Source organism: Poecilia latipinna, unplaced genomic scaffold, assembly GCF_001443285.1.
Source record: "Poecilia latipinna isolate Pla-1442-1.1 unplaced genomic scaffold, P_latipinna-1.0 Scaffold1336, whole genome shotgun sequence".
Classification (NCBI taxonomy): Eukaryota; Metazoa; Chordata; class Actinopteri; order Cyprinodontiformes; family Poeciliidae; genus Poecilia; species Poecilia latipinna.
Window position 1 is genome coordinate 85,596 of NW_015113952.1, and position 11,256 is coordinate 96,851.

General features: G+C 36.5%; 1 protein-coding gene across 3 annotated transcripts in view; it reads left to right on the top strand.

Moving 5' to 3' along the window:
- The window catches only part of pex5la (peroxisomal biogenesis factor 5-like a), a 77,300-nt gene extending 69,737 nt beyond the window's left edge, over positions 1–7,563 (top strand). For all 3 annotated transcript variants that reach the window (XM_015055812.1, XM_015055813.1, XM_015055814.1), the window contains one exon: positions 928–7,563. In XM_015055812.1, the coding sequence (XP_014911298.1) occupies positions 928–1,129 (202 nt within the window). In that variant the 3' untranslated portion in view covers positions 1,130–7,563. The remainder of the gene's footprint in view (positions 1–927) is intronic.
- Positions 7,564–11,256: the final 3,693 nt, after the last annotated feature.

The window sequence follows — 11,256 nt, forward strand, 5'->3', positions numbered from 1 at the left end:
AGCTGGGTCAAACTTATTCTGCTGCAGCTCCTTCTGAAAGTTGAGGCTCTGCCGATGTTGTCCAGCTTCTATGCTCCTGCTGAAGAATAGCAGTCCCATAGCATGACACCACCTCCGCTATGTTGCATTGTGGGAATGGTGCGCTCAAGATTATCTTGGACCGGAAAATAAACTTTTGATCTCAAGTGAACGGAGCAGCTTCTTGTTGCAAAACAAAAACAAGACTTTTTATTGCTTTGTTTCAACAATGAACAATGAAGGGCAAATTTGTGGGCAATATGACAATAGATTATCCCACTTCAGCTTTCTACAGCTCACGTGAAGTTATCATGAACCCGATTAATGTCCCTCTTGACTAGTGTGTTATTTTATCTTTGTTCCATGTGGGATGGATGATAGATTGGACAGCGCTCTGTCAAATGTCCAAAGCTTGTTAACGCTGCTTAAAACATCTGCATAAGTTTTTCCTAGAACTGCTGCTGTAGTTCTTGATCTTTGTGAAACTGTTTGTGAAAAAAAAAATCCTTAACAAACTTCTGAGATCTTCTCAGAACTATTTATGCAGAGATGAAATATGGTGAATTTTAAAGGTAGCAGCTGATTCTGTTATATGTCGGGTTGTGAGAAGAAAGAGGGTTGAACACAAACTTTTGCACTTATATTTGTACAAAACGAGGAAAGTTTTAAGGCAAATTAATATTTTATGCAAGGCACCATATATTGTTATTCATGTGACATAAACTAATCTCAGAGACCTGATTTAGATCATGCTAGTGTGACAAGCGAGAGATCACATCCTATTTAAACAATAGAAACACTGAGGAGATTTCATTTTGGACATTTATTTATTCAGAAAATGTAACAAACCAGACATAAACTCTCACAGTTTACTCTGCGCGAAGTAACTTGTCTCTTTTGTTTCCCCAGAGAGGCAGCCAGTAACTTCTTGATGGCTTTAAGTCTCCAGAGGAAAAGCCAGAGCGGTCAGCAGTCCCATCAGGTGATGTCTGGCAACATCTGGGCAGCTCTGAGGATAGCTTTATCTATGATGGACCAACCCGAACTCTTTCAGGCCGCAAACATTGGCGATCTGGATCTCCTGATGAGGGCCTTTAACTTGGACTTTTGAGTAATCGACGGAGTGCGCTCTGTCATTTGTTCTCTGATCTCTGGCCAGAAGCCAAAAGCCCAAAGTGCACACGGTTTGAGTTAACACACCGGCGTGTGTGTTTAGTTTCTGCATATCAAAATGAACTGAAAAGGTCAAACCCTGTCACGTCCTTCTTGCCCTAAATTTCTTGAGAGCAGTTCGGAGGGCCGCTTCTTCCAGGGGTTCGGATGGACTGCTTAGCGATGGAATTTGCACTGCAATTTGTGATTTCCCTAAAGAGCACAAGGACGGGCGAAGATTGTATGAGCAATGCCTTAGAGGACGCATCAATTAAAAACTGACTCATGCAGTGGAACAGAGGTGAGCCAGGAGTGACAGCCAGATTTAAGACTCCCACAGAGGAACCCTCACAAGCCATTTGCAGCAGAAAAGATGAGGTTTTGAGAGGAAGATCTGTTGACTCAGGACTGCCTCCCCCCCCTCTCTGACGGTTGGATTCAGTGAGCCGAACAATAAAGGCTGCACCTTGTAACCCCGGAGCTCTATATTGTCTTCCTGGCTTCACCTCCCCCTCTGTCAATGGAGACTTATTACTCTGCATCAAAAAAAAAAAAAAAAAAAAAAACACAACAAACATTTTCAGAAATGGAGAGATTAGCATACTTATAGAAGTTTTCCCTTTGCACTTTTAGATGACTTCCTCTATGGAATGTGCAACCCAGGTTGTAAAGCCTTACTGAGATGCATGCGTCCAACATTATTTATTTACACTATTTTTATGGCAACAAGGAACAAAATATATCAAAGCCATTTTCAGACCGGTTTAAATTTCTTAACATAAGTGCTGTTCTTAGAACCTGTACGACTTCTGATCCGCTAATCTCAGTTCAGTTGTTTATATATTTATGCAGCTCGTGTGTAATATTTGTTGCTTTAATGCTGACTGGCTGGAGGGATGCACACAGTGAGCGGGTAATATTGATTTGAATCGTTTTTTTGAATCGTTTTTTTTTGTTTTTCCCTCTCAGAGGGAAAAGTGATTATATTTCTAAAAATGTCTCGTCTCAGAGGCCCCTACAAAGAAAAGCGCCTAATTTTTATTTATGCTGACTGTATTCATTTCAATACAGCATACTAACATTAGATTAAAAGATGTGTATTTGCAAGCCAGGACCCAAGACAGCAGCTTGATGAATTTCCTTAATGTAGTCATTTGTATCTTTGCTGCTCCTTCTCTGGCAGCAAAGCTCATTCATTTAATTAAATCAGTTACCCTCAGCCATCATGCATGATTTCAATATTTATAGAGGCTCGCTTAGAGTTGCACACATTTCCTATAAAAGGAAAAACAGATTTTTTATAAATAAATAAATGCTATTCAGAAGATCATTATACATTATAAAATGCACTGATGCTCCTGCTTAAGATAAACCCTTTGCAGCACCTCTAAATATTTCTTATGATTTTCATTTGTCAGCTTCCTTCTAGTCACAGTTTGAGAGTCGCTGTGAGTTTAACGCCATGCAGCTTGCCGTGCGGCGGCGGTGGTGGCGGAGTGAATGATAGATGATCTGCTGTGCAGTACAGCTCACTTTGGTGTTTATCGGTCATGTCCACAGTCCGGGTGTGCTGCAGAAAGCTTTTCTTTTTTCTTTTTTTTTTTTCCTTCTTCTTCTTATTGTCGGCGCCTATGCAAAAGGTCATGTTTCATGTTTGTCCCCATCTGCCTCTGTGGAGCAAAGGGAAGTGTTGATTCTGTGTTTTGAATGAATGCTATCAGCGGGACCCAGAGAGCAGAACCAGAACCATTCATCTTCCTAACAGTGCAGCTGGGATGACACACTCTGTGTCAGGAGGAGTGTTTTTATCAGGCGGCTGGGGGAGAACAAACAGAAACCAGCTGAAATGCGGCATTGACACTGTATGAATCTGCGACATAATAATGCATCTGCAGCTGCACACGCCAAATTCACAGCTGTAGACATTTTCTTTTTCTTCTGTCAGCTCACTTTTCTCTTTGCATAAGTATTCACACTTGTCACATTATTCCAGCCACAAACATTTGCTTATATACAAACAAAATTGTGTGTCGTTTTGAAGAGAAAGAAAACTGATAGATAATTTTTGGTTATTTATTTATTTATTTTTTTTACAAATTCAAGTTAAATAAAGTGCAATATGCATTTGTCCTCAGGCCCCAGAAGTAATTTTAGTGTAAAATTCCTTTTCGCAAAGATTGCAGATGCAAGTCTTTTGGGCTTTTCTTTACCAGCTTTGAAAAGTTGCTAATTAGTCGGGTTGTCAGCAGCAGTTTTTTAAGTCATGCCTCAGTTGATGCAGGCATAGACTTTGACATTGCCATTCATAAATGCCCTTAGCAAATCATTCCATGGTATCTCTGGTGGTAGGTTTTGCAGTTTTGTTATTTTTTTATGACTGTCTTGTATTTAGGCTCCATTTACTCTGAAGAAAAATCAACATGTCCTGATCTTAAGTCTTTCTTTCAGTGCAACTGGCTTGTTGCTACATGCTCACAAAGACCAGTGCAACGTATGAATAGTCTCCAATCTGAGCGGTGAATCTCCTCTGAAGACACGTTGGTCACCATGGCTGCTTTTCTGATCAATGCTCTCTCTTTTTAGCCAATGTGTTTTCAGGGGTCTGAATTGTTTTGCAGCTGGGTCAAATAATTCCCCATGAGATGTTCAAATCGTGGGATGTTACTTAAAAACCTGACCCTACTTTGAACTTATTTGATGCGTTGCTTCGTCTCCAGGATGCCGTTTGTTCACTAATGTTCTGTAACAAACCTCGAGGCCTTCACAGAACAGATGAATTTATATAGAGAAGTTACACACATTTGAACTATAATAAGTAAAAATGTGGCATAGGGTATTAGCAAAAATGGGCTCATGTTGTGTTATTTTATTTGTGAAAATAACAAAAAACATTTATTATTTCTATTTGACTTTACCGTCATGCAGAACATTTTGTTTGTTGTCTGTCTTATATAATCTGCGTACAATTCGATGAAGTTTGTGGCTGTACTGCAACAACTCCCAAAGATATTTGTTTTACTTTTGGACGGTAAGTAAAGTAAGTTTTAGTTAAAAAGCAGCCACCTTCGGCAAGATGTTCAGTGGCCAAAAACACTTTTAAGAGGAAATAACTTGAGTTGGCTATCATTTGCTCACAATGACATTTGCATTGCAATTGAAAATGAAACAAAATTGCTTCATTTCAAAGGGGCATATGAAATTCAGGTTGAATGTTTTATACTTTGCAAAAGTAGCTTCTGGAAAGGCCTTACAGAAAATTAGGGGGCAAATTTATTCCTAACTTTATGTTCACAGAGGTTAGTACTCTTTTGGCAAGTTCAGTTTACTTATACTTAGAAACTCATTGTGTTTATATATATATATATATTTGAAATACCTACTAATTTAGGAGTAAAGAGGGAGCTTTTCAACAGTTTCTGAAGCACCAACTATTATTCATTTTGTTTTCATTTTATTAATGTGTAATCTCTTTTTCTTCCCAAATCCAAATTATTCTCAGCAACTATTCTTCCCTTCAACAACCTGCAATGTTAACATTTTGCTTTAATTGTAGCTTTTCCTCATCAACACAGTGAAATCAACATGAGATACATTTTTCCCAGCGCTTCGTTGCCCCAGTTTGGTTCAGCCTAGCTATAAAACAAAGACAACATTCTGGCATTTTGAGCGTTTTTTTTTTTTTTTTTTCCCAGTTTAGAGCTAATTTGATTCTTAATGATACAAGCATGGGATTGCAACCAAATGCATCGTGCAAATTGAAACATGCTGTAAAATTAATTATTTACTTTTCTTTTCTTTTCTTTTTTTAGCTCAGTCAATTAATATATTGACTTGTAAGTTACTTTGTTATAAGATTAAGTTAAATACTAGTGATGGTCAACGGATGCTAGCTCCAGAAATGTTTCCACTCAAATCAAAAATATATATTTACAGATGTCATTTGTTATTTTCAGTTACATCTTCTGGAAATAATTATAATAGCCAAGCAGAAATGTCCCAAGAACACAACTATAATCGTCAGACGTTGTGTGTGTACGACTGTTTCTGTCTGCAGACGTTGTGTTTGGCTGCTAGATAAGCCTCTGTCCGTCTTCATTATCTTCTTTGTAATAGCTTTACTTACTTTTAGAAAAGAAAAATATGCTCTTTGTAATCATTTTACACACACAACTTGTTTCCATTTGTCCTCTTTCTCAGCAGAACTGCAGAAAAACAAAACAAGTTTGGGAATTATGTTCATTTTTCAGATCACATCTTGGGCCTTCACTTTTTTATTCTGTAACTTTAAAACAAAAAAAAGGAGAAAGCTTTAAGCTCTGCCCTTAAAGTCAAGATTTTTTGTAGAATTAGGTACCTCCTCAGGTGAACCGAAGTAGCTTAGCGCATGCTTCTGAGAAACATTATGAGGAGATAGCATTTTAATTATGGCACAGAATTATACCTTCATTTTAATGCATGTAGGTGCTTGCTTTTGCTATCACTAATATATGTAACATTTAGGCATATGAAGAGGCTCCCTTGCAATATTTCTACAATATACTGCAACCTTAGCATTAAACAATTATCTATATATTCAGTATTTATTCAACACACGGTATGTTTTGTGGCATAAAAGAAGAAGTGCAGAGCTGACGCATAATAATGAGGATACAGAAAACATTTTCATAAAAATCTAGGCTTAGATCATTTTCCTGCAGCAGTAGGTGATCATAGTTAATCCACTGAAATTTTGAAACTACATCGGCGGATAAAACCTATAAAACTTTGCTTTTTGCCTCCGCTGCTTTCTTGTCTTGACATGTTTGTTGCCGTATCTAAAAACACTTTTTGCTTTCCTATAAAGTTTGCATGTTGCTTTCTCGGGGACCTCTTTTAGTGTAGTGGAAGCACATCAGGACGATTACTAAATTACTACTGCTATTTATTTTTATTTTTCCTACTTATCTCTTGATTGTGGAAGCCAATTCCTGCCTCTCTGATGAAAAAACAAGTAAACTTGTATCTCATTATACTCAAATGCCTTGAATTGGCTCTGTGACATTATAAAGAGAAGAGTGAAACAAGTTTGGCTTAAGATAAAGAAATTGATGTTGCAACATCATGAAGTTATACTTCAGAAGTGATTTTATAAATCTAATAATCCTTCCAGTTTTGGAAAAATCCCAAAATAAAAAAAAAAAAAAAAAAACTGAATGGTAACCAGTTTGGCAGAGAAAGAAATAATGATGAAATAAAAGTTGTTTTGTTTTTTTATCAAAGAGACAGAAATGGGCTTCCCTTCAAGCCCTCTGGGAATAGAAGTTCAATCCTCTGCACCAATCTGTCACTGCCTCTAAGTGGCCAAATAATTATTAGCTGATTTTTATCAGAAAATAGGTCATACCATTTAGCTGTTGGAGCCACTTGAACCATTCTGCATGTTGTAGCATAGCATCACTAACATTATCTTGCTGAAACATTTAAGTAGCATTTATGTCAAATTTGTAGCACTAGTGCCTATGTGTGTCGTATATGGCATCTCTTAGTTGCAATTCTCATGTGAAAGATTTTTTTTTTTTTTTTGACTTGTACAAAAGCTTTCTGGCATTTCTCTGTTTAGCTGGAGATACCAGATGAGCAGGAAGCCACCAGTTGGAAAAACAAGGCAGATATGCAATAGTGTGCCAGGGATTAGGGATTTAAAATGGTTGTACTAAATGTAAAGTAAAACTGCAAATCAATTTGAAATAATTTTACATTCTCACATTTACAACTATAATCTTTGTTGCTTATTCTACTTAAGATATTTAATAACACATCTGTTTATTCTTTTCACAGAAGGAACAAAAGTTCACACATGTAACTAGAATAAAATGAAATGTCCAGAAAGACATTTTAAAAAGCACCTACTTTAAGAAAGAATGCATTATAGTACAAGATTAAGTTATTTTTTTACCTTTATTAAATAATGCATTTTCTCATCTTTATTCTTTATTCTATATTTTATTAAGGCTCAAAGGCATTTTCTGTCTCCATAGATGTAAAGAGTCTGTACTTTACAGATGTAATAATGTATTTGCTGGTTTTGTTGCGATGTAACTTTGAAGCATTTAAAAACGACTTAAAGCTGCCTGTAGGCCGGGGCTCATGAACGTCATTAACCCATTGCTGTTACTTTGTTGCAACATGTACAGTGATAGTTTGCTTTAGCAAATTTAATTGAAGCATCACATTTGAATAAAAACTATATTTTGATGATTGAGACTAGAAATTATATACTTTCTATACATGCATCCATTTATTAAACCACTTACTATAATGCTTGTTACTGAACTTGTATAACCACAAGGAAAGCATTAGCACCTTTAACAACAAAGTATGGAAGTAACCTTTTAAAATAAACTATTGTTATATATTTTCTGCTTGTCTGTCTTCTTTGGGATGCCTCAAGAATCTGTTCTCGGGCTATTTTTATCTAACATTATTTCATATCTGGCTATCGGTCTGAATGTCCTACAGCTAAATGCAGAACAGACAGAAATCATGTGAGGTTAGAAAGCAACCACAAAGTTTTGATGGACTAACATCTGAGTTTCAATAAAATAAAAAAAACTGCCTAGTACCATTTCAAGAACATCACCAGAAAATATGATTTCTTTAAGAAACAAGACTAAAAAACCTGGTTCAAGCTTTTCAGTTTCTTAATGTAACTGTGCATAGACAGTACAGGTCACTAAATGATCTCTGGTAACACTTTATTTGAAGGAGTGTGTAAAAGACTGACATGACACTGTCATAAACATGACAACAGTCATGAAGATGAAGGAGTTCTCATCAATGTTTACGACTGTCATCATGAAGTCTCATTTGGTAAACAATCATAATGCAAATTTGACCATTTTAATGAACTTGTAATGCAACTTGTATTGCAACTTTGCATTAAAAGTGTCATTATTTACCAAATAATCCAGAATTTATCATTTTAATGGACCTTTAATGCAACTTTTTGTGCAATTTTGCATTAAAAAAGTGTCATTATTTTCTGAATGATACTTCATAACAACAGTCCTAAACATTCAAGAAGACTCCTTCATGTTTCAAATACAGTGTTTCCTAATCTCTTAGGCAGCAGCAGTTTATTCAAAATGCTGCAGCCAGAGTCCTGAGCGACACTAGAAAATTGGATGACATTATCCAATCCTTAAATTGCTGCACTGGTTCACCGTCAGTCAAATGGCTGGAGTTATTTGGCTAAAATGTAGTTTTATTTTTTTATGTGGTTATGTTGTTATCTTTGCATAGCTTATGTGATGATTCATGTTCTTAATATGTTTGTTTTTTTTATTCTTATTTTTAATTTGAATTTCCTTGTTTGAAATGAGTTTACAAGTAAAACTACCCTGGTTTAAAATGAAAAGAAGTTGTTTCAACAAATGTGGAGTTTATTAAATTACCCAAACATCATAAAGTAAACAGTGCCACTGGATATGCTGTACGGTATTCACGTACACTAAAGCCACATTTGGATGAACAGCTACATTACAAAAGTAAAATAATCCCACGAATAAAAACTAAGGTAGTGGCACAGATCTTTCTGCAAAAAGGCAGCAGGGAGAAAAAACAATTAACATGTTTGGCATTTATGGAAGTGGAAAAACAAATAGGATAAAAGCTGCAAAAGTACTATTGTACAATCCAAATAACTACATGTTGACCTTTAGTGCACATGCTGAATATGAAACTTTTTCTTGTAACAAATTGAATAAGAAGACAAGAAAGGAGTGAGCAGAGGAAAAGCTGAAACGAGACAAGAATAAAAATAAAATAATAAAATCTATCCAGGAAACAGAAAGGACAAACTTCAGAGCACAGGTGGACACATTTATAACTGACCACAGCTGAGCGAGACAACAACCTCATCAGTCATCCGCTGATGAAGAGCAGCAGAAATGCAGGACTTGCATAGAGACTTTGAGTAATATTTCCTGCTGCATAGATGAGAAACGCAGCAGCAGTTTCATTGAGAGGTGGAGATTTGACACGAGTTAAGATTTATCCAGGGAGGTTTAGGCACAGTGTTGCTAAAGAGGAGCACAGTGAAAATTAAGTTTATCCCATAAATTGAGTATTTGTTGAAATAGTCTGTAAATACAGAATAGAAACAGCCTTAGGTGATTATGAATGAAAGAAGCGTTTTTGTTTCTGTTCTGTCATCTTCCAGCTGAAAATAGCGTTTTCGTTGCTCTTCTTATTCAAACTACTTTGTTTTCTTTTTTACACTAACATTGGTTAGTTGGCATCCATTTTTTCATGGGAACCATTATGTCAACAATTAAATGTAAAGATGGACTTGAGTTTTTGAGGACAAAAAAAAAAAATAGTCATAACCCACAGATGTCAAAGTGAAGTTCTGCAAAGCAAACAAAGACATGTGACCAGTCAGGAAATACATTCATCACTAGAACACCAAATAAAGAATAAAATTAAACCTTCCAAACCATTAATACTGAATTATCTTTTTCTATCCAGGATCAATTTGAGTGTAAACTTTGAATTCTCAAGACCTCCAGCTTCAGGAGCCACTGAGTTTCTGCTAAGCATGCCAATGCATAAAACAAATGGCCAATGCTTTGAAATATTTGCATTGTCTTTTGCTTGGATGCATAAAACAAAACCAGTTTCTATTCCAGTCAAAACTAAAGGACAACAAACCAGCGTGGGCCGGTATGGGATTCTGGTTTGAGAAGGTTGTGGTAAAACGCCATGGTTTCAGTGCGTCAATGTGTTTAAAATAACAAAACAAAATTATTCCGACTGCTGCTGCCAAAATAAATTACACAGATTTATTGTTAAATTATTTACTGTCATTTTGATTCACAGCAAATTAAATTTTAAAAAAATGCCCCTTGAATTTAGTTTTTGAGTGCTTAATGCACAACATATACCTTTTGAGCTGTTCTGCTCTTTATACTCTCTAAAAGTATAGCAAGATGATATTAGCTGGAAACTAACCTTTTGAAACCTTGATATATAAATCCCATGTCTACCAGTCAGCACATCCTGAATTCTGAAGACATCCTATTTAGATTCAGATGGGTTGAATGATTTTTGCTGGTTTATGGGTTTTGAAGAGGAGCTTCTGTCCACAAAGAGCACCATAAAGATTTACATTCGGCAACGCAAAAAGCATGTGCAGCGTGTTCGCCGCGGAGGAGACACAGATCAGTGTGCAGCCTTCATCCCGGATTTAGTTGCAGTGCATATTTCTCCAGACGTGCTGCTCTGGAGTCTGGACAACAGTTCAATAAATAACAACGAGAGTCCTGCAAATTGGCAACAACTCGATGAAAACATTCGTTTCACCTTTTTGGGTCACCGTCTGAATCTGTCGGGGTGATAAAGAAGCCAAACTGCTGCAGGTGCAGCTGGGTTCACGTTTGCAGAGGAAGCAAATATTTTGCAATTTGGGCAAAAACTGTCTAAAAAGTTCAGGACTGAGAACTTTTATACGAGATTTAGTTGCAGCGCTGAAACTAACACTTATTTAAACAGGCTTATACATGCTCCAATTGGGCATTCATGATATTAAATACTGTCACGGTTTAAGGAATAACTTAACTTCACTCGTGGGTGAATAGACATGTTATTCCACTTCTTTTGCATCAAGTGCAGAACTTTTTTTTTTCATTATTTAAAAGTGCTTTTGGGGGGTTTGGAAGTCAGCCAGCGCAGAAGGAAACGGAAACATCTTGTTTCTGGGGCAGTTTTTAGCTGTAATCCAGCAAATAATTCTGTGCATTTACAGTCGTCTAGATAACATTTTAACCTTCCTTGTGCTTTCCTGAATCTGGAAGCTTAAAAGGTGTTTGGGGTGTTCCCTCAGCATCCACAGTGAATGAATGGGACACATTCATTGTATTTTGTAGCAAAATGAAAAGCCACTAACAGCACAGACATCACTTATGTTTTGTTGCAGAATCTGAGCATTTGTGGAGCGGAAGTGTAGCACTGCCATCTAAGCACACATTTATAAAATGTAGCAGTGTGAAAGTACAGCACAAGCAGCTGAAGGCAGTGAGGAGGAGCAACCTGATTTGATATGTTGCA